General features: G+C 34.7%; 2 protein-coding genes across 6 annotated transcripts; one reads left to right on the forward strand and one right to left on the reverse strand.

The window, feature by feature from the left end:
• The first annotated feature begins 222 nt into the window (after nucleotides 1-222).
• LOC100812892 (uncharacterized) lies at nucleotides 223-4,959 on the forward strand. Its single transcript, NM_001255318.2, is given in 7 exon segments — nucleotides 223-345; nucleotides 451-570; nucleotides 1,046-1,513; nucleotides 2,251-2,390; nucleotides 2,467-2,587; nucleotides 3,933-4,073; nucleotides 4,655-4,959. Coding segments are annotated over 7 exon segments (1,134 nt in total). The 5' UTR covers nucleotides 223-285; the 3' UTR covers nucleotides 4,739-4,959.
• A 456-nt stretch (nucleotides 4,960-5,415) lies between these two features.
• On the reverse strand, nucleotides 5,416-15,684 carry LOC100816614 (magnesium-chelatase subunit ChlD, chloroplastic). Of its 5 annotated transcripts, XM_003538041.5 has the most exons (15): nucleotides 15,315-15,684; nucleotides 14,620-14,798; nucleotides 14,020-14,104; nucleotides 13,573-13,889; nucleotides 12,959-13,082; nucleotides 11,406-11,498; nucleotides 10,125-10,220; nucleotides 9,647-9,781; nucleotides 8,771-8,971; nucleotides 8,340-8,495; nucleotides 7,685-7,792; nucleotides 7,125-7,259; nucleotides 6,504-6,665; nucleotides 5,752-5,872; nucleotides 5,416-5,630 (listed from the first exon to the last, which is right to left on the reverse strand). In XM_003538041.5, exons 1-15 carry the CDS (start codon nucleotides 15,567-15,569, stop codon nucleotides 5,545-5,547), a joined length of 2,253 nt encoding a protein of 750 aa, XP_003538089.1. In that variant the 5' UTR covers nucleotides 15,570-15,684; the 3' UTR covers nucleotides 5,416-5,544. The 5 variants fall into 5 exon arrangements, 3 of the variants coding, with proteins under 3 accessions (XP_003538089.1, XP_014619249.1, XP_006590475.1); XM_014763763.3 differs by lacking the exon at nucleotides 15,315-15,684 and having other exon boundaries at nucleotides 14,020-14,126; nucleotides 14,620-14,791; XR_005887064.1 differs by lacking the exon at nucleotides 5,416-5,630 and having other exon boundaries at nucleotides 6,504-6,588; nucleotides 7,136-7,259.
• Nucleotides 15,685-16,013: the final 329 nt, after the last annotated feature.

Consider the following 16,013-nt stretch of genomic DNA (forward strand, 5'->3'; position numbering starts at 1 on the left):
AAAATTATGTGTATTTTTATGAAAGTTTTTTCTTTACTTACCTCTGAGGTACTGTCGTACTGTATAGTTGTTGTTAGTTTTTCCAATTACCTTTTTATCCTAAAATATATTAAAACGCTTTTATTTGTGTTTATTTATTTAGAAGTTAAAGTCAATAACTCAATACTATCTACTATATTTTAAGTATAGTTTTATTTTAACTTAATTCTTAATATAATAATAGAGATTGTAGAAATTAGCAGTAACTGGTGTTGAGTAGCTTTGGTCCCTTGTTTTTGTTGTGCTATGGCGCCTGATGCTGCCGCCGCCAACGGCAAAAAGAGAAGACGCTATCTTCCTCATAACGTCTCTCTTCTCTTGTCTTTTGTGGCTTTTGTTTGCACTTCTAAGTTTCTTCTCTTTATTTTGTTGCCGAGGACTGAGGTTGTTGTTTTCATGAATTTTTTTCAGAAGGCAGTGAAGAAGAAGGGTTCGTACCCTCTGCGGCCAGGCGTGCAAGGTTTTTTCATCACTTGCGATGGCGGCAGAGAACACCAAGCCTCTCGTGAAGCTCTCAATATTCTCGATTCCGTATGATTTCTTTTCACCCTTCCTTTTCTTTCGAATAAGTTATGTGCGCTTCCGAATTGTATAACTTGAATTTTTGCCTTCCAATTTTAGGAAGATGCAGATATCAAGTAACTATTAGCAATGCCAATTTATTCAATTGCAAATTTCCATTAGTGCAAGGTTTTCTATTTCTTTTTCCTTTCGCCGATTCTATTATTAATTTTGTATATCATTTGAAGAAGGTAGACACTGTAGGGTTAGGGTAGTCAATACTTATTTATTCCGAACACAAGATTAAAAACATGTGACCTTACTCAATAATTAAGATGATAGTTTAGGCTTGGTTCAGGTAGAGTAGAGTAGTTTAGGATTGAATTATATTTTTTCGTTTTTTTTAAACTTCTTTAAATTTGTATTTTGTATTTGGTGGAACACTATTTTTTCTTTACCTTCCTTTGTAAAATAATATTGTGCTTCTATTTTGTTTGTCTTGCAGTTTTATGAAGAGCTAGTTGATGGGGAACATTCAAGTGTAAAGGAGTTACCCAGCAAACCTTTAAATAAAAAAATCACGTTTGCAGATTCTGACTCTTCTAGTAGCGATGATGATGATGATGATGATGAGGAGGAGGAGGTGCAGGAGGGGGATGAGGAAAAGGGGGACAAAAAGCCAAAATTGGATACTTCTAATGACGACAACACCAGTCACGATGATGGAGTACCTGAAAAATCAGATCCTCATAAAGTTGATGAACCACACACTCAGGAAGTAGATGAAACTTGTGATAATAAAGGTGCGAATGACAATCTTAAGACTACTAAAGGGACAGCTGATGGTCTACCAGCTGTGAAACAGTGCTGCAAAACAAACGTGCCTGCATGTAATTTTAGTGACAAAGTGGAACAGAAGTCTATTGATAAGTTAATTGAAGAAGAATTCAAAGAATTGGGAGACAAGAATAAGGTGGTGACTTGATAAGACTAATGTCCCGCATATGATTTTATTCTGTTACTGCAAAAAGCTTGGCTCACAGATCTTACATTTTTTATATTTTCTGGGTTCACCTAATCATTTTTGCGGCCTTGATAATAGTTTTTCTCAGAATTCCCTACATATGCACATGCACATACTTGTGCAACTAATGCTGAGGTCTGTAAGCATGCAGGAAGATATGAGGGCCAGTTTACTTTGAAAAAATGTTCTTTACTTTAATTTCTTATTTAACTTTTAATTACAAAAACACCACCTTATTTATATTTTTGGTTGTGTCCCTAATTTCTGAGTCTTCTGCTACCTCTTTTTAATGACAAGATGGAAAATATAGTATGATATTGTTGAAATATTATCCTTTGAGTACAGAATTGCTCTGGAATATCATCTTTACTTGCTGACATGATGCTTTGGGGGTTAAAATTGACTGAGTAGAATCATCTGGATATGTAAAATAGTCACTGCTTACGACTTTTAATAATTAATTAGTGGCGGGGTCAGCTTTTATATTTATCATTTTTCCTCAGTAGTTTATTTTTGGGTTAATATTATGATGTAGAAAGACGCTGCACGTAATTCTTCAGTTCATTGTGTGTTAGAGTATGATTTGAGGGCACTGGGGCTGACATTGAAGCCCTAGGATTAGTTTCAGCATTACTCTTCCATTTTTTATTTGAGAGTTTTGCTAAGGGTTTTTTTTCTTCCCACAGAGGTGCTTTGTCAAGCTTGATTCTGGTTGTAATGGTGTAGTATTTGTTCAAATGCGGAAGAAAGATGGAGACCGAAGCCCCAAGGATATAGTTCATCGGATAGTGACATCAGCAGCATCAACAGGGAAACATATGTCAAGGTATATTTGTAGTATCTCTTTCTCTCTATCTATAAGTATAAGCACAGAAACACTAATACAGTGTTACTACTTCTAGGTTTATTTTGAGAATTTTGCCAATTGAAATCGCATGTTATGCTTCAAAGGAGGAAATTTCAAGAGCAATCAAGCCTCTTGTGGAACAGTACTTTCCTGTGGAAACTCAAAATCCACACAAGGTAATATACTGTCCATTAGTGTTTCAGTTTGTATTACATTTTACATTTAGCACGCATTCCAAACTACACAAATGTTGCCAATGTTAATATTATGAAATTAATATAGCTGGGTAGGTATATTTATAGTAAATTAACCATATTTAACAATGATTCTTTTACCTAATGCTCCAACTTCTACACTCAGTGAGACTTACTTCCAAGGTTGCAAAGATTGAGAACACTCCTGGAAAGCTATATTTACTTTTAAAATTCTTGAAACTCTCTATACTTAAATGTGCCTTTCATGAAGTGCACCATTCAATAACTGGTTGTCACTGCATTCAAGAACTTGAATTTTCTTATACATCACAAAGACGCAAACAAGGGATTCCAAGAATTCTTTTATTTACTTTTTTTTTCCTGTTGAAGGGAACAGGGGGACAAGTTATTACATTTTGATGTCTTGTGAATGAAATAACTAAGGCTCCATTTGGGTGCTTAGGGATCTTAATTTGAAATTAGAAGTTGGGCCATCAAATTGTAAATTTTCCATGTTATTAATTTTTAGAATTGAAAAATGATTCCTTTTTATTTGAAAACAACAAAATAAAATCCTTCACAATTCTGAACCCAGACCCCGAAACCAATTTTTTTTTTTTTTTTAAAAAAAACAATTCTGCAGTAGGCTGTTTAAGTTTAATGCTGTTACCACCGTTTTCATCATTACCATTGCTATTAACATTTAACACCATGTATCTCCTGTGCTTACTGTGGCCACGATCAGCACCACCTATATTGTCTCTTGTACTGTTGGCACTGTTTCCAAAGCTACCATTGCATCGTTGCTGCCATTGTCATTGTCTCCAATATTAACTATGCTGCTTACCACCACCATTCCTTGCTGCCATTAATAAAGCCATTTTATTTATATCTATTAAAATTTCAATTATGTTAATAGTGATACTCATTTTCTTTACAGAAGTATAGTTCATAGACATAAACCATGGAAATATATTATTATTAAAAGTTACAGTGGCGACTGTATATAGAATCCAATCCAATTTTACGATTCTGAATGACTTATCAGAAGAATTAGAATTGAAATTGTTATTCTAAAACTTAAACTACAATTCTTATATCCAGAGTCTAGTATTTGACCGAGATGAAATTTGGCATGTGCATTATGTTTACAACAGTGGGCTGAGTCCTTTCAAGCTCTCTGGAAAACTAATTTCATTATTGTAGATTTTCTCATTTATGTACTATCTTATGTCTAATTTGTACTACAAGAAACATATGTTAACTAAGTTTATGCTCAATTCTTTTCTTTCTATGTCTGTAGCTTGACTTGCTTTTTTGTTTGTAGTTTGCTGTACTGTATGAGGCACGGGCAAATACTGGTGTTGACAGGATGGAAATCATCGATGCTGTGGCAAAGTCAGTTCCTGGACCCCATAAAGTTGATCTAAAAAATCCTGATAAAACTATAGTAGTTGAAATTGCCAGGGTAAGAAAGCCATGTTGTGTCTGGAATTTAAGTTAAACTGTATGTCATGTTTGCTTATCTTGTGTACTCATCACGTCCATTTTCCTCCCTTGGCAGCAGCTATGTTGTGTGGTGCTTGTCATGATGTGCCACATTACTATCCTTCTTTTATCTTTTCAAATTGACTGCTATTATATATACTTGCCTCACTAAATTGTCCGCTTAGTGTTACTGTGAAATCTATGCAATTTTTATTGGCTTTCTTGAAAATTGTTTAATAAATTCGCTATTAGAGAAAAAAAAAACTAATTTGTCAATCAAAAAGTGTTTTTATACTAATACTTTCACTAAACACCAATTTCTTGCTTCTCTTATGGAAGATTTTCTGATTTTGCCTATTTTTTGTTACCTAGAAAGCACTTGCATAGTGGGCATATACACATTTCTTTTTTGAATGCTGAATTTTGTTTTGATATACCATTTTTGGAATCGACACTTACCACAGTGGTGTAGTTTTTGCTTCATAGCATGTAATTTTTATTATGTTGTCTCAATTTGTCATAGAACTAACTAATGCAACATCATCCTCTTTTGCGTGGCAGACTGTGTGCTTGATCGGGGTCATCGAGAAATACAAGGAACTTTCCAAGTATAATCTGAGGCAGTTAACATCTCGTAAAGACTGAGCCTTCCAGGCAACCCGTATAGATGTCGTTCTTGCAGCATTATAATGGCTTAACGTATTTAGGCTTCCCCTTAACTTCATGTTGATACTCTGGTCTGTGACTGTTGTTGTCATTTTGGAAAGTGTTGAAGATTAGATGATGACTCTTGCAGCTAGTCCTTTGACTAAGTGTAGTTAGCAAGTTCTCACAAATCAAACGAGAAAAGAAACCCTTACGCGGCAGTATAGATCCATTAAAATATCATCATTTGAATTTACAATGGTTTTTTAATAAACTTTAAATTGAATTTCAGCCGTTGAGATTCATAAAAATTGTAATTATGCTTTAAAATTTTTGAGTCGCGATGTGCGTAACCTAAACCCTCTAAAATTAACAATCATTCTCTTTATAACCTTGGTCGTCATGGCAAGATTAGTAGAAATAGGAATAAATCTAAATTACTGTTACATTGGATAAGGTTTGAAGAATATCATCGAGAAGAATTATGCTTTAAAAATAGAAATATCAATGCGCCACATAGAATTATTTGACAATTTTGAAGTTGAATTTCAGCAGTTGAGAGTATCTTAGAACTTCTCAGTGGTAATTATGCTTTAAATCTTGAAGTGCTCAGCCTAAATCTTTTGGAATTAGCCAACATTGATCATTATCATGTCTATGGTTTGTTAGCATCGGTATGATTCAAAATTGCTCTTGGCTATTACAATATGCGTTCTTCCCATCATAGATAGTTGAATGATTTACATTAACATTTACGACAAAAAGGGGGAAGAAATCAAGTTTGGCTGATTTACTTTTACAAGGTTTCATGAACTTTTCAAAGCTGATAAAGCTTCCTTTGTTGCCGATGAGATAACAGCGTCTGAAGCATTTGGCAGATAATAATACTTCCCTGCAGTGTAAAGTTATTTTTATGAATTATTTTTTTTAGATAAGCGTTATTTTTATGAATAATAGTTTCTTCTATTGCAGATACTAAATACATCGATTCAGTAGAATTCTGGTACACAAACCTTGGGCAACTCTAGCAATCTCCTTGGCAAAACCCGTTGAGACAAACTTATTTTCAGTGTCGATGACAAGGAGAGACATTCCTGCTTTATATATCTTTCCGGCCACCTCAAGAATTTCATCCTTTATATTAAAACAAAGTTAACAGTTAGTTCGGACTCAGTCAAGTTAGAACTAAACAAGTAATATTATTTAAATCCTCCCAATTCGTACAAATTTCAAAAGATCATGACTAAATGCTCGCTAAAAAATTAAAGATTAAAAATAATGCATAATGGTTTGCCTTAAAATAAAGGAGACAAGAAAACATTGATAAAACGTATTGTTTCTATCTCACATGTTACTAATCCTCCCCACGTTCGTTACAAAATGGTAAAAATAGATAATGGGAACTCAAAGGAATGGTGTAAATGTACACTAATTATATTACTAGAAAGAGCATTACCGCTCTTAAATTTAATATCATTGGCTTCCACACTGCACTGGATAACATGTTCTAAAAAGTTTTAGTGTCAGAAAATGGCTTCCACATGCCATTGGGAATTTGTCATGATGGCACCCACATGCCTGATCCTTGATGAGGATGAAGGTTCATACTACCCCTTTCCTTAAGCCCCAATCGCTAACCCTCGTGTACCCTCCCCCAACCCTCACCAACCACCACCACACACAAAAATGACAAAACAGAAAATGGCAGTTAAGGATCGTGTCATTTGAAAGTAATTATGAGTCCAATGACAAAGCTTAACACTACCTTCAATTCTTGTGCTGAAGGTTTTGGGGCATCAGTAGCTGCGGCAGCTTCAGGGTCAGTTGACCTTTTCAATGATATATTGGCTCTGCCATCAGTGATTGCAACAATCATTATACGTCCAACGTCACCACTTTTCTCCGCATTTAGTCCAACTCTAACAGCCTAAATATTTTCATAAATAAGAATTAATAAGCCTAAAAAGACTTAGCTAAACCAATTAAAATGTGACCCGGAAGTCATTTATGGACAAAATTCCATATTTGACACGTGAAAGATGAAACTAGTATCAGGAGGAATTTTATATGAAATTATATAAAGAATTCTCAATCAGAAAATACTGCACCACCAAAAGATCAAAACTGATATTATCCATCCCTTCTCGAGTCTATGTGCGTGATCGTTTTGATATTACCGGTGATACCTTTTTCCTCAAAAATGTCAATATTTGGAAATCATTTAAATTTTTTTTTTGGTCAGCAAATCATTTAAAATATTAAAAACAGGTTCACAGTAATATAAGTCGAAGTCCATGGTTCTATAAATTTAACAGTGGTAAAACTTTTTGTTCAAAACTTCGAATATATTAACGTAATAAACATGACATGAAAAAAATCTGCAAACCGTTGTAAGACCATGAGCAAGTGGGGACCCTCCACCACATGGAAGCCTTTCAAGACGTTTCCTTGCCATTGAAATTGATCTAGAAGGTGGCAGGAGAACTTCAGCTGCATCTCCACGGAATGGAATTATAGATACCTATTTAACAAGAGCAATAATTATTTGAAATAAGATTATTTAAACAGCATCATAAAAATGAGTAGTGCTTTCTGTTTACTCCATATCATCAATTAAACTCTATATGTTCCATTATAACGGTGATTCTGGTTCAAGGATTTGCAATGGAATCAATATGCATATCATGGTGGTATCTGTAACCAGAGCTATGCACAGGTTAACACTGAAAACAAGTACCAACCCATGCACTAATTCTCCATTAGGAGGGTATAACAAGTCTCTTTTGTCAAACTACAAGTTTTGTCTTCTGTATGAGAATTCATACGTGAAACCTACAGGGGGGATTGGAATGTGTAATTTCTGAGAATAATTTTACACTTCATTTTCATGCATAAATCAATTATAAATATTTTCCTAAATTTTAAAACATTACATGACCTACTCACCTGATCCCTGCTTGTATAACTTTCAGCCAGAAGCTTAAGTGCTGCACCTTTTGCATTCTGCATCCTGTTCAATGCCATGCTTCCACTTGCATCAACAACAAATATCACCTGCAATTATTAAGATTCCAAAATGCATAAAAGCTTACCACAGACAAGTTCAATATTTCTTTATCATTGCTTTCATAGCAAACTTCACGGTTGACTACCTTTGAGATTGAAATTATATTCCACACTAGCCTAGTCAAACAAAAGTTTTTGATATGAAATTAATTCCTCTGGCTAAATACGGATGCAATAATATTGACATTTAAATCCTATAAGAACATAAGAACAGTTCAATTACTAATAATCATATCAACAGTAAGACACCTTTAAGGCTTTGCATAGCTGCAAAACAATTGCTAATTAGACGCAAGCATACAGTAAGATGTATGCAAAATTATAAAACTATTTTAAAAAATAAAATTTAAGAGGATAGAGATAATAGGACAAGAATAAGAGGATGATAAGGAAAGATGAGAACACTTTAAGAAATAGGATGAAAACAGGGGAGTTGGAGAAAATATAGAAGAATAATTCTTTATATTTTAATTTCAAATTAATTACTGTAAATGTGTACCATTTCTGAATGAGAGAACAATCAGAACATACGTACCAATGCTCCTGCCTTACGTGCCATTCTCTTTGCCCTCATGTCCGTTTTCTCCACAAATACCTTTCTATTGTTTCCAGAATCTTTTGCCCTTCGCAATTTTTGATAAGGTGCAGCAGCTCTAAGGGTTGCATCTACAGCTAATCTCTTTACAGGGCCCTACAAACATTAACAGCATTTCTTGTGGGAAAAAAAGCCTATACAATACGAGCGGCAATCAAAGACGACTAGTTAATGAGAATTGCAATAGTCAAATTATAATACAGATATAAATGCAAGTGAATACAAACACAGATCAAATCATTCAATTATACAACTGAACAGCATTCATTAAAATTCCTTGAAATATTTTGCAACAGCAAACCAGCTATATTTGATACTAGCTCTTTCAAATATAGGACAAACAAATGGGGTTAGGACATAGGAGTACTAACCTTTGGAAGCATGGGCTTGATGTATCGGCCTCTATCCTCGGAAAATATAACATTTTTTGCCCTTCCAGCCCTCCCACGGCGTCTCTGTGCTTGTTGGGCAAAGAAGAGGAGTTTTTCATCTACCAAGCCACCTTCAGCATCAAAGATAAACTCTTCAGGTAATTGTTCTTGCTGTTGTTCATTCTCTTCATCCTTGTCATCCTGTTTAGAAAGACAATATTTAAAATTTTATAAGTACAGCAAGGTGGATGTAAAAATTAAAAGCATCGATGAACATTACTGTTGAATTTAGATTAAACCTAACTCAACCTCAAAAGTTAACTCATACGGTGAGAATTGTCAAGCCTTTTATAAGGTTTACTTGCACCAAATCAAATAGTCGAGGTATGATCTCACCACATTCTGCTCATGCTTGGGATTGGCCATCTGGAATATAGATTTTGTGGGACTGAATTTTTTTTATATTGCACTAAGAAAGTCATAGGTCTAGGATTGCACAAGGAAAACTGCACCAGGTAGATTTTTTGGACAGTTGATGGTAACCCAATATTAGATCTAAGATAGGTAATGATACAATCTTCAATTTAGGTTGAGCCTAATTTAAGCCAAAAAGTTAACTTATGAAGCGAAGATTGTCTAAATCTTTACAAGCTCTATTTTGGCTATATCTGTAAATATGGGATCTCAACTATTTCATTCATGAAATCTTATGCAAATAAGTCCATAGTCCATACACAAACATTCATTTTAAAAGAAAGGAAACCACAAGGTGACAACTTGACATAGATAATATTCACCAGTAAATGGACCAAAATCTAATAATTTTTAAAAAGGTATTGTCCTAAAAAAAATATTTGAGAGATGGTTTAACTCAACCTCTTGTTCTTCCTCTTCATTCTGTTCTTCGCCTGATTCTTGATTTTGTGGAGGAGGCGGAGGGGGAGGAGGCTGGTTTTGTTGATCTGGTGGGTTCTCAGTAACGATTGACCGGGGTAGAATGACCAATTCTACCTGTATCAGAAAATGTATGATAAACAATTTATCAGATAGGTTCTTTATTATTTCAAAAAGTAAAATAGCGAAGTATGTAATGAATGTTATTGGGATGGGTTTCTACTAATTTTACTAAATGTATTTGATCAAAATTCATTAGTATAAATATAAACTATGATCAAGTTAGGATATATCATTCAGTTTTCACAAATCTTCTCTCTCTCCCGCATACACAGAGCATTAGAGCTAAGTTCTAAAGCTAGGATAAAACCTTAACCTTCAGCACCTCCTTCCAAAATAATGAAAAAACTATAGAAATTATGTACCAAAATCTTGTGTTCAAACTTCAAAGGAAGCTTACAGCTTTTTTTAGGTCATCCACATAAACCTTTTCACGTCCCTCCAAAGCAGCTAAGCACTTTGCAACACGGGCAGCAAATAGCTCAGCTCTATGTCCCTGTTGTTCGTAACAGGTATTCAAAATTATCAATCAACATGACAACAATTTGCAAACTGGCTTGATCTCCAAACTATTGCAATGAGTGATAAGTACAACATATTAATTGTTGGTTTTTCTGTTGAATAAATAGAGTATTTGTAGAATGATAAAGTGTCATGTCACAATGTTTTAAATATTTGTTTTAACTCTCCCAAGGTATCACCAATTCAAAATTTTGAAATTATATATTGAAGCAAGAGATCTATAACTTCTATCTCTTTTATATAGCCCAGTTCTTCCTCTCTCTTGCTCTTCACTTTGACAAGTATAATTTACATGCCCAAGACTACTTAGACTAGCACACACATATGACATCAAATATACTCAAGAATTATTGCCAAAACAGTAAAACAGTTTAAGGGAAGGAAGAACCTTATTTTGGCATAAGAAAGACATGTTATTTAATAACCTCAACTCAGCAATCAGTATAATGAAGAGGGCTAGAGAAAAAGAACATACTGTTTCTCTTAAAATTGAAATCCGTTGTTTGTCTCAAGCATACAAAAAATTTCTTAAATTTACAATGTACAGAATCACCTAAAAAGCCAGTAAAACCTTGAAAGTAGATGAGATAATTATGAACAAAATCATATGTTGCAAGCTATAATAGGAAGCCTATCAAGTGAGAGAACTTTTATTATGGGAGTGAGAAGAGTGAATCATGACCATTGTATCTAATCATAAAATGTTTAAGATTAAAAGATCAACTCATGTGACTTTTTTAAGTGGTCATATGATCATTAAATAACTTTTGAAGTGGTTATGGTCCGGATTTACTCCTCTCACTCTCTCATATAAACACTTCTCTCACTTGATACCTCTCTCTCTCTCTCTCTCTCTCTCTCTCTCTCTATCTGTCTATCTATCTAGCTATGCTAGTCCCATTCACTTGGATGGTTTGAAGCTTCAGTAAATGATTAATAATTTAATATTAATATAGCAAAAATTTGGAAGGATGTTTTTATCCGCAATTAGCAGATAAATGAAGCAATCAGGAGCTGATTTAATTCACAGAACAGCAGAATCAATTACTTTCCTTGAGAGACAGTAAATGGATGTAACTTCTGAATATCTGTTGCGTACATCAAATGTGCCATATAAAAAGTTTTTTCCTAAGTGTAGAAAGAATTGCAGTGAATTTACCTGGCAACCGCCCCGTAAAGCTTCAATAACCAGGTATTTTAATTGTTCTCTGTTAAGAGTAACATCTTTTAGATACTCTCTGGCTAAGATGATCTGCATTAGGTAATAAATATTAAGCAAAGCTAAACAATAAAGAAATTATAATAGCAGAGGGAGTAGAGACTAGATCGACATACATTATAAAATCCGTAATTTAGTTGTTGGGTGTACAAAATCTCATAGGGGACTCAATTTAAAAACATAGAATTTTTATGCATTCCTCTAGGTCCTACACTCCTACCTGTCTATCTTTAGCCCCATTCGTTTTGTGAAAATGATGTAATGAATGTGAACCTAATTGTCATGTTTACAACCTTACAGGATAAGCTTATGTAACTTGTATAACAAACAGATCTCTTTAAGGATCCTAAGTTAGTAGATTAGCCTTAAGAATCATATTTGAAATAAACCAGTCCTAACTCAACTCCAAAGGGTAGCTCAAAGGGGGGAAGATTGCTCGAGCCTTAAAAGGAGTATTTTGGCCACACACCTAGTTAATGTGGGACATCTTAATACACACTTGCACATCTAGGATTGGACATTTAGAGCATGAAGTTTGCAAGACCAGACATCCATGAGTAGTTGAAATAAGAACTTGATAGACTTTGATACCATATTAGAAATTGACCGAGTCTAACTCAACCTCAAGCTAGCTCAAGTGATAGGATTACACAAGTCTTATAAGAACTACATTGGCCATATTCCTTGTTGACGTGGGACATCTTTACAACCTCGTGCGCATTGGCCCAACATCAAAATTAGATAGGCTCTAATATCACAGTAGAAAAGACCGGACCTAACTCAACCCCAAAAGATAACTCAAGGAAGGGGTTTTCTACAAGCCCTATAAGAAGTATTTTGACCATATTCATACCCAATGTAGGACAACTAGATGGTTAACTTTGCAAGAGTGGACATTTGGAGCATGAAGATTGAAGACTAGACATCTACAAATGGTCCAACATCAGGACTTAATAAGCTAGCTCAAGGGAGGAGAACAGCCCAAGCCTTATAAGAAGTATTATGACCACATTCATAGCCTATGTGAGACATCTTAACAAATACTTACTTTACTATTCATTTTCCAGTTAGCAGACTAAAATTAAAAAGGTCTATGACTGTATGTTAGGATGAATAAGGGTGATTACAGGGGAATAGAAACTGGGTCAGTTTCTGCTGTGAACAAACCAAGTTCAGTTCAAGTCATTGACAACTGAAGTAACAGTTAGTTAGTTAGAGATTCTAACCGAATTAGGAGAGGGAACAAATAGAAGGAGGGAAATAATAGAGATTGGTTTGGATTTGGAGTAGAGGTTGGGAGGAGAGAAAGTACTCTTGGATTTCCTGGGGTTGAGAGATACCTATTTGTAACTCGTTTTTTTTCACTTCCCTCTTGATTCTGCAATCATCCTAATTCAGATTCAAGGAGATTGATATTCAATAAAATTTCTATTCATTTCTATTTTTTCTTCACCTTTCTTATTCAGTTTTTATTATTTCCCTAGTTAACATACCTGAGTTTTTGCATTGTCTGTTTCCTCTTCGACCATCTCAAATACTTGGCTACTGTTCTCCTGAAACTCTGTGGCAATTCCAACAGCTGCAACACGGTTTTCAAAACTCATTGGAAGATCTGCACTGCAGAAGGGTGCATCTAGAAATAAGAGAGGTGATCAAAATTTTGATAATTCATTCCATTAAATATATATTGAGTCAGGTTTTCTTTTACCCATTTAATCTTTTTTTATTTATGGTAATTTATGAAGTTTTTCAAAGGGTCTTTTTACCACGTCCGATGCTAGAAAGAGAGAGAGAGAGAGAGAGAGAGAGAGAGAGAAACAGAAATAAAATAAAATAAGATAACAAGGAGCAAAGAGGGGGCTGGAAATGGAGGCAGAGAACTTGTAAAAGAATTTCATAAATTGAGGACAGCTTCAGTGTGTACAGATGGTAATAGAATGATGGTTTCCTGGCATTTTTAATCAAACTCTAAAAGTTGCTTATTTGGCATTTGAATTCGTGAGAAAATTTCCTATTTCAGGAAATGCTTTATCCTACTCTCCCCATCCCCACAGTGAACATCCTTTGTGAACCAATGGGAGGCTAAAAAAGTTGATTACAGCAGTACCTTAAATTAATCGCAATGCGATCCAGCAGATGTTCACGAACAGCACCCTCTTCTGGGTTATAGGTGGCAATGAGAAGGGGCCTGCAAGGGTGCTTGAAACTGATCCCCTCTCTTTCAACAGTGTTTACTCCTTCAGTCAATACATTGAGGAGCAAATTACTGATACCCTCATCCAAAAGATTAATTTCATCAACATATAAAACACCTCTATGAGCTTCTGCAAGTAAACCAGGCTGGAAAACAGTTGTGCCTGTTTTCACAGACTCCTCAACATCAACCGATCCAATGAGTCTGTCCTCTGTGACTCCAAGAGGAATCTGAAGTATAAATAAACATGTTTTTTTTTTTCAGTAGAAAAAGAATTTCTTCACCGACAGTAAAAAGAAATATGATCTTGAGTGACTGAACATAATGAAATATATGTAAAGCTTACTTTGTGAACAGTACCTGAACAAAGGGAGACTTGATAATACGAGTTTTAATATTTCCAGTAGAATCATATTCCAGGCATTCTGTAAGACCATCTTCCCACCTACACTTATTAACCTCTTGATCTATAAATTTAAAATAAAGGAACAAGGGAAAGAGAAGAATCCAAGACAGTTTTTAAGTCAAAGACTCAAGGATAAAAAGGAAAGAAGGGATGAACAAAAATTGCTTCATCCCAATCAAAAAGATAGGAATGCAACAGCTTCCAAGGGATTTAATATTGCTAGTTCTAACTACTAGCCTGAGTTGGTATGTCTCCAAGATGACACATGCAAATTGAGCAAACGAATACACAATAAGAACAATTCACATCATCGCAGCATTATCAATTATGAATGACCAAATCATATTCCACTGAAACAGTATGAACAAAATCACCCCCATAAGATTAGAACATTGATGTGTTCCTCCCTTAAGATCTTATCTACTTTTATGACATAAAAAACAATGTCACCTTTTCATATTGGTTTTGCCGCCGCACATTAGAATAGTCAAGTTTTTTTACTTCTTAAAACTAGTAAACTTTTTCTTATAAATGGAAGAAACCAGTGACCTTACTCTTCTGGGCAGGTTGGATCCGCATTGGCAATGGAACCTTCTACCACTTCAATAGGAGGCAGTATTGCATGCAATCCACGTGCCATTACAGTTTTGGCAGTTCCTCGCTTTCCTGATATGGCAATTCCTCCAACCCCGGGGTCAATTGCACCAAGTAAAAGAGCAGTTTTTATAGAATCCTGCAAAACAACTGGAACTTGTAAGATTCATCCTTCAAGAGTCAAGAGTAAACCAAAATTGATTTGCATTTGCATATTTAGTCGTGAGATTGTTGAAATGTTGACTGTAAAATACTTCAAGGATAAAGATGACACAATTTAGAGTTATCTATCGGCCAATTTTCTCTCCTCTTCCATCATCACTTGAAATAAAATAAAAAAAATCCACGAACTGTTTAAGCAAACTACCTTTTTTCCTTTCTAAATAATAATCCAGCATAATGACGTTACATTTTCCTCTATGGAAAATGTTATATTATACCTTTCCAGCTTTCACAAATTAACCCCGAGGTAATAATTGATCATGCTTCCATAAGAAATTAAAATTGATAATGAAAAATCTGTAGGGCGAGTGATATTTAGAAGGCAATACCACATTGACGAATGACGAAGATAAGCAAGCACTTGTCACAATAAACAACACACTTGATGCAAGCAATACGAAGGAAAGAAGAAGCAGAGATTGTTGATTATTACTTGGCCTACAACAGCAGCGAGGGGGAAGTATTGTCTTCCGTAATTAGTGTCGGGCTTCTCCGAAGTAACCAGAGCTCCATTTTCAGACTGAGCGCCAACAATTGGAGAACGCTGGAGAATGCGTTTGGGTCGATAAGTAGAGTTGCAGAGAGAGAGACACGGTTTTGATCTCAATGAAGCAGCAGCGAATAACAGAGACTGAAATTGTAGGTTTGAGCAACAACCAGATGCTGTGTATGCCAAAGCGAAACCCATTTCAGAGAGAACGACCACTGTTTCTTCACTCAATCCCAACTTTCTTATAATCTTATCCCTTCTTTTCTCTTGCTTTGTTTTAAATTAAATTGTTTTCTAAACTTATCTCAGTATTTTTTTTTTACATAAGCCGCGTGTAATATACCGTTAGTTGTTTATAAACTGGTTCTGGCAAATCATTGTTAATTTTTGTTGATGGAGAGTGGTATGTTTCCATTCACACGCACTTCCTAGTTAATGGAATTGTTATATCCACTCCCGTCTTTTACTAGAATACTCCCTTTTTTAATTATATACACTCCCTTTTAACTAAGAGTGTGTTTGGAAGGTAACATGAAAATAAAATAAGAGATCAACTTTGTACTTTTTTTAGGGGATTTACATATTTTATATTTTTATTTAATTTAAAAATATGAGGTGCACCTTTTATTTTGTAATGTTTTT

The sequence above is a fragment of the Glycine max genome, chromosome 11 (assembly GCF_000004515.6).
Source record: "Glycine max cultivar Williams 82 chromosome 11, Glycine_max_v4.0, whole genome shotgun sequence".
Classification (NCBI taxonomy): Eukaryota; Viridiplantae; Streptophyta; class Magnoliopsida; order Fabales; family Fabaceae; genus Glycine; species Glycine max.